Source organism: Amphiprion ocellaris, chromosome 8 (assembly GCF_022539595.1).
Source record: "Amphiprion ocellaris isolate individual 3 ecotype Okinawa chromosome 8, ASM2253959v1, whole genome shotgun sequence".
Lineage (NCBI taxonomy): Eukaryota > Metazoa > Chordata > Actinopteri > Pomacentridae > Amphiprion > Amphiprion ocellaris.
Genome location: NC_072773.1, coordinates 21,401,689 through 21,420,374, shown reverse-complemented (window position 1 = coordinate 21,420,374; position 18,686 = coordinate 21,401,689). Strand labels below are relative to the sequence as shown.

At 43.4% G+C, this 18,686-nt stretch overlaps 1 protein-coding gene across 1 annotated transcript in view; it reads right to left on the bottom strand.

Moving 5' to 3' along the window:
- The window catches only part of nol4la (nucleolar protein 4-like a), a 28,630-nt gene extending 10,428 nt beyond the window's left edge, over positions 1 to 18,202 (bottom strand). Inside the window, exons 1-5 of the mRNA XM_023275651.3 lie at positions 17,293 to 18,202; positions 7,745 to 7,900; positions 4,862 to 4,973; positions 2,918 to 3,027; positions 472 to 613 (exon numbers count right to left, since the gene is read on the bottom strand). Coding sequence (XP_023131419.1) covers positions 472 to 613; positions 2,918 to 3,027; positions 4,862 to 4,973; positions 7,745 to 7,900; positions 17,293 to 17,634 — 862 coding nt within the window. The 5' untranslated portion in view covers positions 17,635 to 18,202. The remainder of the gene's footprint in view (positions 1 to 471; positions 614 to 2,917; positions 3,028 to 4,861; positions 4,974 to 7,744; positions 7,901 to 17,292) is intronic.
- Positions 18,203 to 18,686: the final 484 nt, after the last annotated feature.

Sequence of the window (18,686 nt, the reverse complement as noted above, 5' to 3'; positions counted from 1 at the left end):
GAGATGAGGATGAGGAGGGACTGATGGGGGCTGGGAGCCTTCAGTGCCTGCTGTGTGGAAATTACAGCTTTGTAAGCCCGTTGTGCGGATTTCACTGTGACGATTTCTACATGTGTCACACCTATGTTCACTGGAACAGATCCATTCTCCCTTTTCCCCATTTTGAATCTTCTCTACAGTGGTGCCTAATCTGTGAAGGTTAATATCGGCCTTTGTCCTACTTCTTTAAGCCCTACACCCTGAGAGAGAGGGGTGCACAAAGGATCGGGGCTGTGGTGGTGTCCCACCCCCTGTAAGAGTGGATTTATTTGGATTAGTCCACTAAGAACGAGGCAAGCTGTTTCCTGTGTAACACCGATCTGTCCCTTCCTGATTAATGAGAGAACCTTCACATTCCAGATGTAAATAAAACCAAAACAAAAACAACATCAGAGCCGTGTCGACACTAAAGTGCAGTTTGTGATGTCTTACCGTCCTCTTCTTTAATGGTGGCTGTCGGGTTGCTGACTCTCTCTCCGTTGGTTGGACTCGGCTCAGGCACTGCAGGCTGCTCAGCTGCGACCCATGTGGGCTCGGCACTGTTCATGTCCTCGCTGCTCACCGAACTGTCATCCTGAAGAGAGACAGCGTGAGAGAAAGAGGCTGTGAGACTGGAAAGGAAAAGTGAGCGGGCAGGAGAAAGATCCTCACACTTCTGACTTTAATCGCGTCGTTTTTGCCGTTAAAGGACAGGCTGACGCTGGATATGTGAGCGCTGGCTGCTGTCACTGTTTCTCCTGTAGCGTAATGACCACACAGAGATCTCTGCCTAAAGAAATTTCAAAGTGAGGGATAAAATCTGTTCAACTGAAACTAGTTTGAGGTTACAGTAGCATGAGTTAGACAAATAAAGAGAGTATCTTTCAAAGTCATGCAGTTTTTAGCTTCAAATTTTCTCACTTCTTTGCTGAGATGTGGAGTAGAGACAGTAAGACAAATCTTTGTTAGTTTATGTTCTTGCAGAGTGAGCATTGTAGACTCTGTGTCCAGTCACTTAACACTGTAAACAAGGGCTCTTATAGGTGCTTACACTAACCAATAATGAAACCAACGTACATTTATGAGTTAGAAAAAATGAAACTACCCTTTAAAGGACATTTTCTTCATAAAATGTGATGAAGTGAGGAGATGTAGGCTCTCTGTTAACTAATACATTTCTTGGAGCACTGCTATTTTTAACTCCGTTATGTAGAGACCCTGAAGATGCTTGTTGTAGCATAACACAAACATGAGTAAACCACAGGGGTAAAGGATTATCAAAGGAGAGCTGAATAATCTCGAAGGCCGTCCTGAGCGCTGGCTTTAAACCACACAAATGACATTTACATTTCAGACCAAAGTGAGGGTCACAGAGTGGCCTGGGCCGGCTTACTTCATGCTAACGTAAACGACCTGCATGCACGCTGTCGTGTGTCAGCTGGCATCTCACTCAGAGCGAAGCACAACCATGACTGTGTGACAGGAACAGAGCAGAAATCCATCTCATTCCCCCCACACGAGCACACAAATAGGCCTAAACTCCTGGGAATATGCTCCTGTCCCTCTGTAAGGGGTTTGTAGAGAACCAAAATGCTCAGTGACAGCTCTATTAGGTACCAAGTGAGCCATGTAGCATTAAAGAGACAGAGAGAGAGAGAGTTTCTAATTACACCGCTTCTAAGTAGTTGGAAATGTAGCGTCATTAATGTCTCTACTTCAAGAAAATATATAATTGATAGAGTAAGAAAAAAATTGAGGTCAGCTAATGAAACAGTAAAGGAAAGGTAGAATAAACACCTGCATCACAAACATTGCAGCCTATAATTAATATTTCAAGTAAAAAAATCTAAATTGTCTTAGAATTATGCTTCTCACTTGACTGTTTGTGGCTTTTCTTGGTCCTATGTCATATTAAACTTCTCATATTTGGGTGAATAAACACAAAAATGTGACCATTAGGAATTTTTAAAACACTGTTTTGTGGTTTTTACTAACTAAAAATAACACTAACAGTCAATTGCATCTCTGTTTTTGTGGTCCTGTTTTCATAACAAGGCCTGTGCACAATCCAAACAGACCCAGTAACGTGTAGAACAGTGAAAATGTTCAGTAAGCGGGATAGAAAACAAATTAGATGCATTATTTCACCACGTGTTTGCAATTTGTTTATTTACCAGAAAGAAAATCAGTGCTGAACTGTAACAATCGCCCAAGTTTTGCCAAACAGCAGGCCGGCAGCTGAGGACTGAAGCTGCAACAGACTAAACACACACTCACGACTTTACTCGTGATCTGCTTTTGTCAACAGAACAGACCTGCTGTATTTTCAACCAGCTGCTGTTTAAACCAGTGCAGCACAGATATGGAACAAATTACTACAAGTCTCCTACAGCACTGGAACAAGCCTCTGTGATGGTTAATTATTAAATTATTGGCCTGTTCATACTCTGTCTGCGCACAGATGCGACCAACAGTCTGAGCATTTGTTAATTTGTACTCACCCACGAATCACAGTCTGGGTCATTGTTCCGGATAATCCTAATTATGCGTGAGTGAGGTCTACATTATCATCATCAAGTACCGCTCCCTGCACTTTAGTGGCAGCAGTTCCTGAGTGTTTCTGTCACAGCTACACATGGGAGGGGTCTCACACATGACGTCACTCGGCACACACTAATCCTGGTTTCACACTGGGCTCCTCCTCGGAGCAATGGGGGAAACACAGATTCTTTAATAATGAACTAAAAGTTGAGAGGAGGGACGTCCAATTTTGCACCTCTCGCTGACGTGTGCACCCGGCTCAATTACGACGAATGGGAAGATGTTACAATTTTGTAATAAATCAGGACAGCCTGCGTTGATTCCCACATCTTAAAAACTTCCAGAAAGAGTCACTCACCCTCTCAGTGGTGGTCATGCACTGCAGTTTCATTTGTTTCAGGTAGGTGGCAGTAAGAGGCATGTTGTAATCAATGAGGTCCGGGACCAGTGAGGTCGGTCTGTCATTTTCTGACGAAGAAAAACACAAGAAAAACATACAATTTAACTAGTATAGTAAATATAGAAGCAAGAAGATGAATCAAAGTAACTAAATACACTCTAAAAAATAACGCTCTGGCTCAAAAAAACTGCACCAATCTTGTTTGAGTTATGACAACAATATTAAATTAATATCAACCAGCGAACTACATCGAGTTGAGGGAATTAGGTTTTCCACTACTATCAAAGGTATTTTTAGCTACCACTTGCTTAATGATTGGAAGCATCAACGCAAGTTTTTAAGTTGATTGCTCATGAAAATTCACCTTTTGTAACAAGAAAAGATTTTTAAAAAGTGTTATATACTTAAATACCATAATTAATCTACCTATAAATTCTGACGCATCATTATATATTATATAAAGTAGAAAACATTTACTACCGCTAACTTCTGATACTCTTACTAAGATTAGAATGCGTCTTCCAACACTACAGATTTCATAAACATCCCTTTCATGATTTTAAAGCAAACCATGAAATCTACAGTGTCACATACTGGAAATAACATATAACATTTACACATAAATGTATGATGTTTTAATTGTTATTTGCCAGATCAGGTTCTGTGATTTAATAACTATTTGTGAAGTGGACAAAATATCAGAAAAAATCTTTTCACTTGACTGGATCTGCGCTATATTTTCAAAAGCAAAAATAACTGATAATATACACTGAAACTGAACAAAAATAATTAGCTGGTGATGACTGCAGTTTACTGTGTAATCGATTACATTATACTGTTTCCCCTTTGACAATAAAAACGCCATGTTTCTCTGTTTAATGTAATTATGCTTTGGAATGACAGCATTAAATTATGCTGGATTAGACATTGGCAGCTCCTGTCTGCAAGTCTGTCCACAAATCTATCAGTGTGTTATAAACTGATCCTGAATAAAACATAAAAATATGATGATTCTAAGACAAATTCTGCATGTTTTTTTTTCTATGAATTCTAAGTGGATGTTTTTTTCTATCAGAAAGTTTACATCCCACTGAATGAAAAAACTTGTGCATCAAGTTTATGTGTTAATATTTTATTGAGTTATGTTAATATTTTATTGAGTTATGACTCTGAGAAAGAGTCCAGTGTTGGGCACTCATTGTCGGACAAATCAGCTACAACAAAAAACTTCCTGTTGATTATCTGTGTGAGTTTTGGCTTTTCTTCCTTCACCAAGATCAGAGCTGATCACACAAACAAAACCTTTGAGCGCCACAGAACTGCTTCAGTATTGTGCAAGAGGCTGAAATCTAAACCTCTGCTGTACGTAACACCTGAAGTCAATGTTCCTGGCAGCTGCCTGCAGTCTGCTCACCAGCCACTAGAGGAACTCTGTGATCATTTTAGAGGCTCCTTTCAATCCCAGAGAATCAGTCCTCTTGAGTCTTTGTTACATCATGTCGATCATGGATATACACATATGATTTATTAATAAAGGTTCAATGTAAAAACTCTTCAAAGTGCAAACACCGAGGATCACATCAGCTCATATTTAGTGTCTGACAGGACAATGGAGAACTTTGGGTGTCTGTCATTCAGATGCCAACCACAAACATTTCCATCTTACACGATAAAACAAATTAGTATTTCTATGAATACCATGACAACAGTTATGTCTAGCTGTTGTAGAAGATTGATTGTCTCATTCCATCTCTGGCAATTTAGTAAGAAACCCTTTATCGTGTCAGTATGTCAAAGCATCTGCGCATTAACAACGCTTAAAGGTTGATCTCAAAAATAGCCTATCAGTTAATGATGCCTCCAGAATGAGCGACCGTCCATGGGTCACATGTGCGCCTTTACCTTTGAACTCCGCAGTGCTGGGGTTAATGTGCATCCTCTTCTGACACTCTCCACAGCTCATTAGGAACCGAGTCACCGCCTCTCTGGGCAGGAAGGCGTAGGTCTCTGCGATCTGTGTCGGGGGAGTGAGCAGAGGAGGCTGGGTTATGGCACAAAAAAAGAAAAAAGAAAAGATGGCAGCAGATCTGGCTCAGGCTGTGGCTGAACTCAAACAGCGTGCAGGTGTTTTTATTGTACCATGCATGTGTGAAAATTTGGGGTCAGCGATTATGTGTTATCTCGACATGGCATGAGGAGGAATCCTCCCTCTGGGTGTTCGCTTGGTGCTTTTGGATGGCCTAATTCCAGCTGCAGCCTGCTTATATATTCCTGTTTTGATACCTTAAAAACACAAGTGGCGTTCGTCTTTTCTGATTTCTCTCTTCTTCTTTCTTCTCTTCTGACATCCTCTTGCCGCTCTCCCAGGTGCAGCCGGCTCATATCTACACCTCTCTCATGCTAAGCCTTCCTTCTCAGTGTGGCTCCACCGCCATGCCACCCTCCCCTCCTCACCCCCTCTGGCGTTTCCCTGTAAAATCCGACCTTCACGTGACCATGGAGAGGCAGTGGGGGTGCCCACCATCCCCTTTGCCCGTCGCCCCCCCCAGCCCTCGTGGCCCCTAGAGGCAGCTGAGAGGGAAAGGCCACCCAAAGGAGCGTGCACCTCCCAGAAGGCCACAGTGACAGCTCCATATTATGCCCTGCCCCAGTGATGCTGCCTCCTCAAAAGGGTACACTCTATGAGACGTGACAGGACCTCTCTACAGGGCAAGAGGAACTGGCTCTATGATTTTTTTTTTTATTCCTGGTGGGTTAGGAGGAGGGGAGGGGTACCAACCCCCCTGCCCCGCTATGCTGCCTCCGCACCTCTAACAAACAAAGCAGCCCAGTAGACCGTCTTTGTTCTAGAAACATTAATAAAGTGGCACAAAATGAAGAAGAAGTTGTGGTTTGAGTTCCACAAATATCTTGATTTCCTGATAAAGGTGAACAGTTGTTACCTTGGTAACTCCTGATGCTAAAAATTATACATTACATTCCCAGAGCTAACATGTACAGCTTTTCACAGACAAGAAAAAAAAAAATCTAAAGTACTGCTTCTTTATTTTAACAGTCTGCTTTAGCCGCCACATTCTCAAAAACTACAGTGAAACAAGGTCATTGGGCTGGTGATTGATACCTGTGTGGGATAAAGCAAATCGATGGATGGATGAAAGAAAAAAAACTCCATATACAACAACTATATACACTCTGTAAAATACATGCAGTACTGACACTGACACTTGTGACCTGATGATTATTTTCTAACTCACATTGAAATTAAACTAATTTACACCACAGGCCGCATATTAAAGATCAACGTAGCGACTGTGGCATAGCAATCAGTCTGTGGACGACTGTTCTGAAGCCTCGAATTTGGCCGACACCATCTTTGTCTTTTGAAACTAGACATAACAAGCGAGGAGTGGAGCTATTGACAACTCGAGGACACTACACATGGTAAGAGCAGCAACCTGTCAATCACAAGGTAGCCCCGCCCTAAAACATACTCCAATTTAACGCCTGTTTTATTCACAATGCGACCATAATTTACAAAATAAACACTATGCTGTACTGAAGGAGAGTTGAAATTACAAATTGAAACCAAAAAACTATTAGGAAAAAGCTGACTTGGATAATAAATGAGGATAGAAGTAAGACAATTCCCTAATAGAGTTCTTGACAATCACACTTCTTTTTGCAACCAGGGGAGTCGCCATCTGCTGGCTGTATAAAAAATAATGCAGGTTTAGGACAATTCTGAGTTGTCCTCAACTTTCATCTTTCACATGTAGTCTGTGGGAGAATATTTTGGCAGCTTGTCATTCTCCCTGTCAGAAAATGTTTCTCCGTTTCCTCTAACTTTTCGAAGAGAGCTGGTAGTTTGAGCTCTGTAAAGAATTTCGTTTAGGGATGGAGATATGCAATTTAAGTGATACAAAATTGTATTTTTCTAAAAGGAAACCAAGTACTTGATCATTTTAAAAGATCTGTTTTATTTTTTCTTTTTGCATATCTGCTTTTAAATGAAGTAAAATGTCTTATCAACTAACAATTAATACTATAATATTTAGAAAACTTGATTATTAAAACAGTTAAATAGTGCAACTGTAACAGGCTGTCGTGAACGGTCACTCCTGTCTTTCAACAACTGTTGCTTGTATTTAATTAAACAATTTTCTACGTTTTTTCAGACTTTCTGTGTTTTGTTAATTACAGAAAACATCTAGTAAAATCACTATCAATAATTTAACTGTAAAAAAATGCATTTAGATCGTTCAAATCATAAAATATGTATGCATGTATTCAAATTATAAAATATAATTATTTTACAGATTTTGCCATTGTTTGAACAAAAACATGTACATTATGAATCGAAAAATGGTCAATAATTATTAATTATTAGACTTTATTGTAATAACAATAATAAAATCAGAAATTGCTGAATTACACAATTATTATGCAATTATTCTTTACACAAAACTGTAAATAATGCTTACATCTGAATTTTAACAAATAGCAAAGTAGGCCGAATTCATTCTTTAACGTGCGTGGCCATTAAATTACTCCGTTTTACGGTATTTTTTTCAGATAATAGCACCCTTGTGCCAGATTTTCACCACTTTTAATGGATTATTTTTACAGTGCAGAGCATGTATTGAACATTTCTGTAAATATGTTGTTTTTGCACTTTATTAGAACTGGGACATTTAACTTTCATTTTATAGTTTTTGTTTGGCGGCTGCCAGTCATTTTTTTAAGATGTTTATTTTACAGTGCAGGCCTCTGGTCACATTCACTCACCGCCTTGTAGGTCTTTTTCTGGCCTGCATGCTTGGGTGCTCTACCAGGATCTGCACCCATCTCCACATGCATGGCATAGATGATGTCGAAGAAGTCCTCAACCACAGCTACACGCTTCAGGGAGGAGTTGTCTTGGGCTGAATTCCCGTCTGAACACTGAAACACACAGACAGACACAGGAGTTTATTTTATTGCCTGCATGGCCTCGGGCTGACAGAGATAACATGTGCGGCCATGTGTTTGCAGACAGTCACAAAAGTCCTCAGCAGCCTTAGAAAAAAAAAAAAAAAGCTGAAACAGGCTGGTTTGCTCCCTTCACCCCACCTCCTGCAGGGTTTAAATTTCTCCTTTAGGGGGAGAAGTGTCGGCTGGGTCGACAACCATCACCTCATCTCTGTTATGGTTAAAAATAACACCACCGACACTGTACGAGACCAGCAGTCCCTCCTACCACCTCTGGCAGCCATCCTGCCTCCCGTACTGCTGACCCTGTCGCCATAGAAACTGCCACTGATTCCTCTCGGGCAGGTGTGCTGGGCAAAGGGTCATGTGACACACCATGGAAGTAGGATCGCCAGGACAACGGCCTCCATCCGCAGCACCACATGGGGCTTCTCTCTCCTTTCTGTCTCCATCTCCTCCTCTATATAACTCTTTGCAGTCAACACTTTGCATTTCTCCACCAGATCTTATCATTATGTTTCTGCACCTGCTGATATTCTAAACATAAAGTGCACCAGCAAGCATAAAATGGAACAAATGGATTTGGGCATCCAATTAGCTTTTCCTCCCCCATGAAGTCCACCTCTTCCAGGCAAATATGAGACAGGCTCTGACATTTCCTGTAGATTGGGCTCTGGCTGGAGAGTGATCTTTTCTTGTTTGAGTGAGAGGAGGGTCCCGAGTTCAAAAAGTTGTCCCCCTGGCATTGAGGAATCACACTTTGGGCCCCTCCCCTTCTTGACATTTCTGCACAGTTCCTGGGATCTGACATTTCATTTTCTTGTTTTCCCCCAACTGCGTCCTCTCTCCTGTCTCTATCCCATACCTCCCGTCCCATCTTTCCTCTCCTCCCCCCTCCTCCTCCTCTCCTTCCTCCTGCTCTCCCAAGTGCGAGGTAATGATCGTTGCCATGGCAACTAAAACCAGCTCACAGAGCGGGTTTGTTTTAATCCGGCCCTCTCCCTCGCTCTCTCCCTCTCACTCCAGCCACTCTCCCCTGTCAGCATGGGCTAAATGTAATGATAATAAATGAAATAATGGCGATCCTCCGCCTCATCATTGCAGCTGTAATCTATCGCACTTGGAGGTATCATCATCTTTCCCCTGGTGACATCACCGCTGCCGAAGCTGCTGCTGCTGCTGCTGCTGCTGCTGCTGACTGGGACAATGGTGTCGGGTCCATTCACGCTGGATTTGGATAATCTCATACAACTGTGGGGTGTGCAGTGCACCCACATCACCGCTGCATCCTCCACTGAATTCTACCACAGAAAAATACCCAATATGCACACTGGATACTCTGTTGGGAACGTTGTCTCTGACCTGAACCACAAAAGGAACATTATTCTGCAGCCCATCAGTGTCAGACCTCATGATGAAGTATGAACTAGTGCAGTCACTGCTTTTGCAACTATGACTGTCTTTATTAACTGGGGGATGAAATTTGAGAAAAGGCCAAGATAACATCCTCTGTTGTCTTGTTTTGTCTGGCCAACAGTTCAAAACCCCCAAATATTACATTTATAGTGATATAAACCTAGAAAAGCATAAAACCTCAAACCAAGGAAATGTGCCAAAGAAATTACTATAATCAAAATCTTTGCAGCTTTACACTGTAAAAAAAAAACCAAAACAAAAAACGCAGTTTGACAGTTTTTTGTGTCATGACGATGACATAACACACAATATAATGTTTAGTTTGATGGATTATTTGTCTCAACTGCAAGGCATGTAATGACACACCAAATGCAAAAAAAAAAAAGTATTCTGTTAACACACTAGGTGACTTGGCATGTGAAAAACATTTTTTCATAATACCAGACTGAATGTGGAATGTTCAAAAACTGTAACATGTAGACTGGAAGGGGAAGACAAAACCACCTGGTAAGCAGCAAATGACTGACTTATACCAACAGTCTACATTCAGTGAGTCAGATTGCTGCAGAAATGGTAGTAAAGTTACCATAAAACACTTATAAAAACCTGTTAAAGAACAATTACTGCATGTACCTATTATACAGTATAAAGCTGCTGAAAACAACTGCCAATAAAAAATTTAGGTAAAATACATAAAAATATTTGCTTACTTCAATTCAGCAGTAACCACCTTTAAATGACCGGCATATAATGGAAGCTAGCAGACTCAACACTTGAAGAATAAATTATACAGTATATCACCACCAGTCAAAAGTTTGGACACACCTTCTCATTCAATGCTTTTTATTTATTTGTATTCTTTTCTACATTGTAGATTAATACTGAAGATTAACATTTTTTTGTTTACAACTTTGTTTACAACTTTTACATCGTAATTCCATATGTAATCTTTTATAGCTTTGATGTCTTCAGTATTAATCTACAATGTAGAAAATAATTAAATAAAAAACATGAATGAATGAGAAGGTGTGTCCAAATTTTTGACTGGTAGTGTGTATATAATTATATTAGAATGTGTAATAAAAGCAGAAAAAACTGTTATTCAACGATAAGATTCCTTTAGTATGGAAATGTTAGCAAAGTATCATAGAACTGTGCATAAATTTATCACTTCCTGCATGTGGTGAGCAATGAAACAGCAAATGTTAAAAATGCAACAACAGCAACAAAAAACATGCCTTTTTGTGACACCAGGCTGAGTAAAGTTACCATAAAAAACATCATAAAAATCAGTTGTAAAACAAAAAAATATTGTGGATATTATTCAGAGCCCTGGCCTGTTTTTTTAAATCATGTTATTAACTTTAATACTTTTTGAAGGAAAAACATGAAAAATCTGTAAATCCAGAGCAAATTGTGAAAAAATTACATTCAAATTAGTATAAAAACTTTCATTATTTAATACCGAGAAATGGCCTGAACCACAAAAGAAACATTATTCTGCAACCCATCAGAGTCAGACCTGGTGATAAAGTCTGAACCCAGGACTAATGTTTTAAATGCTTTGGCAACTATAGTTTTCTTTATTAACTGGGGAATGAAATGTGAGAAAAGCCAAAGATAAAGTCCAAAAATGTCATGTTATGTCTTTACTAGCCATCCCAACTCTAAAGATCCTCAGATTGTAATGGTGTAAACCAAGAAATACAGCAAAAATAATCCCATTTGCAAACCAAGAAACTGTGCAAAGGATTACAGTTTTTTATAGTGTACTTTTGTGCTCTCCTCATGCAAGAACATACAGCTAAAATGGCCCCTCCTGCTACCTGTAGGCCTGCTCAGGCCCTCCTGCACCAATAAGCTGTTTTAGCTTCCAAACACAAGCTACCAGGGAGTCGAAGTCACCTCTGAACGCAGCACGCTTTCAGACTGTGTGTTTAAGCGCAATATACGTCTACCAGGCAGAGCTCGTAGCCGGAGCATCTCAGAGGAGAACAGCTGTTGAGCAACGCCGTAGATATTTGGTCTCTCCAGCAGCACGCCGCTTTAAAGAGCAAAGGAGACGTGTCAGCATCCCTAATCGCCACAAACCCTGCAACACTCGCCCTCCTTCTCCTGCTCTCCTCCTTCTCTCTCCATCTTTTCTAATCCCGTAGGACTTTGCTCTCCCCAGTCACTGTACAACCAGCCCCCATCCCCTGCGCCTCCCCCTGTCCCGCACCAAACCGCTCTGTTGCTAGGAGACTGGAGGGGTTGAGTTGGCTGCCCCCACCCCCGCTGGCAGTCACGCACACACACACGCACACACGCACACACGCACACACGCACACACGCACACACGCACACACGCACACACGCACACACGCACACACACACACACACACACACACACACACACACACAGTTATTGTAGCAGAGAGGAGCAGTCCTGCACACAGGCAGGTCAGGAGGAGGAGGATGAGGATATGGGGGGAGGTTCATGGGAAGCAGCTGGGTCACAAAGGCAGCAGCGAGGAGATGCATCGCACAAGAAACGAGCTCCAGCACCAGAGTGACATGCAGAAATTTAGCTTAACTTTGAAAGTCAAGCAGTAGATAGATTTCTTCTAGGAGGTGGCTGTAGAATAAGTAGCTTAAGTTGTGGGAGCGGCGCTGTGTGTTCAGGTGTGTTTGTGTTTGTGTGTGTGTGTGTGTGTGTGTGTGTGTGCACTTGGAAAGGGGGAGTAAAGATGGCTGTGTCAACAGTGCTCATGACTCAGATTATCTCACCGCAGATGTGACAACAGGTCATCTTTTAAAGTCCCATCTCCCCTTTGTAAATCTATCAACTGGCTAATTGAGGTGCAAATGGGACAATGTGTGTGTCGTGGGGGAAGACGGTGCAGGACAAAGGTTTATGTGGAGGTAAACTGGGAGAAAAAAAAACGATTACTCCACAGTCAGTGTACCTGGTTTTTATATTCATATATAAGTATGTGTACATACATATAAATCTCATCCCGTTCTCTTTTCACTATGAGCCTCTCTCCTCCGCTTCAATTCATAAAGACCTCTGTCATTAAATCCACATTAGGTGCACCGAGCTCAACCCCTCTGTCCGACACCCACGTCTGTGTGCGTCTCTCTGTGTGTGTGTGTGTGTGTGTGTGTGTGTGCTGCTCCCATGATGAACATTATTTGATAGAGTGTGTGACATCCCCTATATCCCATCGAGACGGAGACACAGACGGTCCCACTGGCCCGGCAGACTGGCACTGTTGACGTTCCAGTCACTGACCCAAAATGGGATGTAAATGACTCACACATACATCATCACATCCCAGAGTCCATTTTGCCATTTTCCTGCCATTATCGTACTGTCCCACTTCGTTAAATGTTGGCCTTGCAAAGGTATTAAAAATGACAGTGGCGGTGCGGTAGGAAGATTATTGCCTTCTTAAAGACTCTCTTTCTCTCTCTGTGTGTGTGTGTGTGTGTGTGTGTGTGTGTGTGTGTGTGTGTGTGTGTGTGTGTGTGTGTGTGTGTGTGTGTGTGTGTGTGTGTGTGTGTGTGTGTGTGTGTGTGTGTGTGTGTGGAGCACAACTCAGACTATCTCCCACACGGGGGGAGGCCCCCGGGCCAGTTAAAAATGGTGTTAATTTCTCCTCCTATGGGAAAGCAAAGAACGGTCTCTCCATGGCAACAGAGAGGGTGCTGAAGGGAGGAAACACAGAGCATGCGATCAGCGACCCCCTCTTTGTACGAGCACACACACGTGCACAAACCACCACATACGTGCAGTATGGATTTCGTCACCCATTTACAGTAAGTCACAGTAACATAGCAACGTCTGGAATGACCAAATGGGCACTTACTGATACGAACTTGTTTCTTACTGGATCTTTATTTGGCTCACGTTTAACAAAGAAAGAGTCCCCTGCCCTCAGACAGACACATCTCCACCTTTGAGGGAAGACAAGTCAATTGCCACCCCACGCTCAGGTGGTTTCTCTGCTGCTGCTCTGATGAGGATGACTGCCATCGGAACTGTGATTCTCGGTTTGGGCTAGTGAGCATTGTACCATTTGAACCTGTGAGTGCGACTCCATGTGTTGCTCCTAATAAGCACTGCCAGAGAGGAACGAGACAAAAAAAACACCGGACAAAAGCACTGGAGATTCACTATGCAAAAATAGCAATAATGCAAATGCTGCTGAATAATAGGGCCAGTATTCTTTTGACTCTGTGGCCCCTCCACAAAAGACCGGCTCTCAGGGGAAATGCAGACTAATTAATCAGATAATAATGATGATGTTCCTCTTCCCATCTGACGGTGAGGCGCAAACATTTAAGGCCCATTTTTCAAGACACAGATTAGGAATAGCAGTTTGTGATTTCTGCATGTTGAAGGGGACGTCCTGAGACAAGCCTTTATTTAGTGAAATGATGGCTGTATTAAATCCTATTCCTGACAGACCTGTTTAATTGCATCCTGCCACCTAACTGTTTGTTTTCAGTGTCAACCATTAACTGAAAGAACATTTTGTCAATGAAATGTCAGAAAACACTGACAAAGGCCCAAGATTGTGTCTTGAAATGGCTTCTTTTGTCAGAGCTACAGTGGAAAACACAAAGATATTCAGTTAAATGTCATTTATGACAACAGAAAAAACAGCAAATTCTCACATCTGAGAAACCAAAACCCAAGAATTTTTGATATTTTTGGTTTAAAAACAATCATTTAAATCATTGCCAGTGGAGCTGTGATGATTGGCTGATTAACAGACAATAACTTGCAACTATTTTGATCATCAATCAACAGCTTCTGACGTTGTTTGGATGAAACAAGACATTTAAAGACTTGCGTGACGAGTAATTGTGATGGACAGTTTTCACTGTTTCCTGCAGCCTCAGTTGCCAATTTTCTGCTGATCGACTGTCAATCATTGCAACTTCAGGTCATTTTTCAAATTTTGTTGCCTAATAAATTGCTAATAGTGTCCAATAAAGATTTTCATGAGCTTATGCTGGCTTCATAGTTTGTGCGGGCACTTTGAAACATCATGTGAAGTCTCTCTGTGTCTGTATATGAGAGCATGTCCACCAAAACCTACTTGTGTGAGAAACGAACAGAGATATTTACAGATTTCAGTTGGCATGGCAACAAAAAGCAACAGCTCGCAGTGTTTCAAAATTTTCAGTACAATGCTCGTGTCAGCCGAAAGGAAATGCGCAGGGCATTTAAGCGTTTCTTTTTGAAATTGGCTGCACTCAGGAAAAAGGCTTGTGCTCACGTTGTGTGCAATTCTGTGGTGCATCTCTGTGCCTGTTTCTGGTCCTATACCCCTCCTCCTCTGTAGCGTCCTCTAATCAGGACATAATGAGAGCTAAACGAGGTTGCATCTCCACACTGAGGGCTGCTGGATTCTCTGAGCACTGGAGAGGCTCTGAGTTGTGCAGAAAGAGGGCGAGACAACACGAGCAGGAGGACAGAGACGAACAGAAAACACTGAAAGAAAATAATTCCCTGTCCGGCTTGAAAAGAGGCATCTACACTGAGTCAGTGCTACTGTGCCCTGCCTTTCTGTCCCATCACACACTGAAGTCGCCTTGTACGCTTCACTGACACATAGAAGAGACCTTCTCTGTCTGCACATCAGCCACCATCCGTCCCTACCCCCACCCAGCCTCCCGTCATTTAGCCCCATGCCTGCCCCCATACAGAAACTTGGCACACCCTGGGAGCAGCTGCAGCGGGGCTTCCAGTGCTCCAGCTCCACAGACACGCCCCCGGCCTTGCAGCCCTGCGAGCAGCCACTGACCATTGTGCGTGCGTGTTTGTACGAGTGTGTCGCTTTTCCACTGGCCCCGGACAGCCTATTTATAAAGCAGCACAGGCTGAATCAAAAATCATGCTTTCTAATACAGTCACATGCATATAAATTGGTTGATTTGTGGCTTCTGACTCATCATTAGGCTGGAGGCAGCTTGTGTTGGCTGATGTTTTGTTTGTTGTTTAAATTTCCCAAGTGGAGCTGAGTCAGGGGGAGGTTTCCCCCTGACTTATGATATTAGCTGCAAAGCCTGAACTCCTATCCAGTAAAAAAAAATCTACTTTTTTTTCTTTAGAAACACTCTGCCTTTCTCAGCCTCCTTTGGTTGAACTGTGCCTCTGAAATGGCCTTTACTGAGAAATCAACAAAAAGCTGACCCAAACAATGTTTGTGGATAAACAGATTGAGCAAACGGACATTTATGAATTTAGATCAACAAGAAAAGGCGAAAGTCACAGAGCTAATCAGCAGCACATTTCAGGCACCATCTGCACCTGCAGGGACAGATCACACCTGCCCTCCTGCCCAGAGGGAAACATAATATTGAGCAGAGATTAGAGGAGTTTTGTAAAGGCCTAAATCTAAATGGTTCATTCACACAGGTAAAACACCTGTGGAGGGATCAGATCTGTCCAGCTAAAATCAAAGGATCCAGAGTGAGATCAGGCCAATATCTCCTCCAGTTTGTTAACACAGAACGTGTTTCTGCTCTCAGAGGTCCAGAGAGACTCTGTCCCAGCAGGCCGGGTGGGGGGAGATTATCCCTGAAGGCGCTTATTTAAAATGGTGGTTGTCTCCTTGCTGGCACAGCAGGCCCCAACACCAAGCATACACGTGGGCGCGCACAAGCACGAGCACTCGCCCGCGTGCGCACAAAGAGAGCTGCCGGGGCACTGGCTGACACTTCATCACGCACATATCTTCTTGGTTTAAAAATAAGAAAAAGACGTTGTTTAACCCCAAACACACCTGCAGCCTCAGCAGTGGGACGGATGGAGCCCAGACTTCCATTTTACCAAAGAAACATAACCACACATCCGCCACAAGCACGGAGAAGTGAAGTCTGAGCACCAACTGTGGGCGTATGTCGCTATCAGTCCCGAGCAGACCCTTTTGTTTCCGCCACAGCCCCTCACGTGGTCACCAATTACGCACAGCTACCCCGCTCCATTAAATGTACACTTTCATTTTAATATCTTTCTCCTGCGGAGACAGACTTAAGCGGGCTTATAGAGCTTAATGTCGGAGAGCACACAATAAAATGCGGCAGAGGCAGGCTATCCTGGACTGCACAGGTGTTGCCAGAGCAACGAGTGCCGATCTGCATCCTTCCCAGGACAATGAAAAGTGGGGTGCAAACACAGACTGTCTGCACACGGTGATATTTCACGAAAGGGCAGATATTTGAGTATTTCAGAAGCCAATATTTGCTCTTAAAAAGGAAGCAAATCAGGCTCACCGAGACTCGCACACATTTCTCGGTTTAGATGGGACAGTGAGGGCGCGCGTCTTTTGATGGATTGTTGACAGTCAGACCTGCGGAGCGTCGCAGCACAAAGGTGAAAATAACATGTTAAGTTGGCGTTTAAAGCCTGTGGTCTCTGAACGGGAGCACCGGAGCCCCCCGACACAGCCCACCCGACCCACCGACATGCCGCTGCATCCACGTGCGCGCGCACAGCATCACCATACCGGGCTACACGAGACCTGCACGGCACGGTTCAAACAAAATGTTGTCAATAGTCAATTATCTCGTGCTTTGCAGCCGGCAGCGCGCCGCTGACAGGACTTCAACCTCACTGGCGAGATGGCTATGCATGATAGCCTACCTTTTACAAATGCGATTGCCAGGAGGCACCGGCGTTGCTATGGCAGCAAGGGATGAGAGTAGGGCTGCTCTGGTTGGGATGTGGACAAAGTGAAGCTTCGTCGGAGGAAAGATGAGGGCGAGCCGGGACGACGAAACAGTACAAGTTGTCATTTTATTCGTGTGACGGGTGCGCAGCCTGAAATAATGACAACTTATAGGCGGCAACGGGACACCTCGTGCGCGAGTACCACGCACGTTCTCCCTCTGCCGCACACACACACACACACATATACACACACATCAACACACGCACGCACACACTTTACCGTTGACTTGACCGGGACATATAGGACGGGTTTCCCTGGAGCTCCTTTCTTGTTGTGCTCTCCCAACACGTTGGTTCCGACCTGAAATCCTTTAGACTTCACCCAGAATTTGAATTTGGCGTTGATGTGGCTGTTGTCGACATAAACGCCGTCCGACTCGTCGTTCTGCAACAGTGTCTGCATGATTTTGTTATATTTTCGCCGGGTGACGGTCTTTGTTTTACCGGAGTCTCCATAAGTCCGGAGACACCAGTCCTGAAATTCACTGAACATCTCCGCCTCCAACACGACCGGACTCCGGCTCCGTTTGGGCGCATCCACGCACGCCTTTTTCGTTGCCATCGCTCCCCCTCTCTCCCTCTGTGTCTGAACCCGTTCAAACAGCCCCGGCTAATAAAGCGCACACTTGAACGGGGTGGGTTTTTTCTTTCCTCCTCTGGCCCCCGCTGTCCCGCGTCCAGGCGGCTCGGTTCAGGTTTCGGGACGCTACCTCCCTGTGGTTCGCTCTGTAAAAGTGACCCGGACAGCAGCACACCTGTTTGCAGAGGAGCAGTGCTGTCCCGAACCGCAGCGGTGAAAAATGTCACTTCCTCACATCATCCGCTGAGGAGCAGAGAGGGGGGCTGTCCTATGCTGAGCGGGTATCTCCCACCTGTGCGTAAAACGCTCCACACAAGGGTAGGCTATGAAAAAACCCACAGTCCTCGCTAAACAACAAAGAACACAGACAAAAGCGTGGAAACAAACGTCGCTCTCAGTTCCTATCGACCTACTTTCTAACAGCCAACACTATTTTCGGATGCGGGTTGCTCAATCCTTTTTTTAAAAAAAGCGCAAAGATGCTCACAATATGCGCTCCTATATGGCCACGTATCCGACCAACAAGCGCCACCTGGGACTGTTTCTGCTCCTCACACCTGTTTGAATGGGATCTGCGCTTGCACTGTCGGCTTTTTCCACCATATAAAGACACACTGAAATCTGCATCACACTGGTGACTTGGCTTCATTTGCAGCAAAAGCCCGAGATTAACAAGTAGCGTTAGATGTTGTCCAGCCACGGAGAAAAAATGCCCGATGTGGAGACACGGAGGAGGGAGAGGGTTGAGGCAGAATTTATGTGATAAAACACTGATATTTCATGCTAAATAAGAAGCAACTTCATGCCTATGCAGGGCTCTGCGGTGTTATTTATCCAAAAGCAAGAAGCAATTTGTGCTTTCGCCCGAAAATAATAGTGTGACTCCACTGCGAATACGTAAATTTGAATAAAAGACAGTTTAAACAATTGTTTGTATGCTTTAGAAATCAGTTTGAGAAGCTTCGGGCGATTTACATTCTCAAAAATGCAGCATATTCGCAAGGAAAAAAAGAAAGAAAAACTGCATTTCAAAC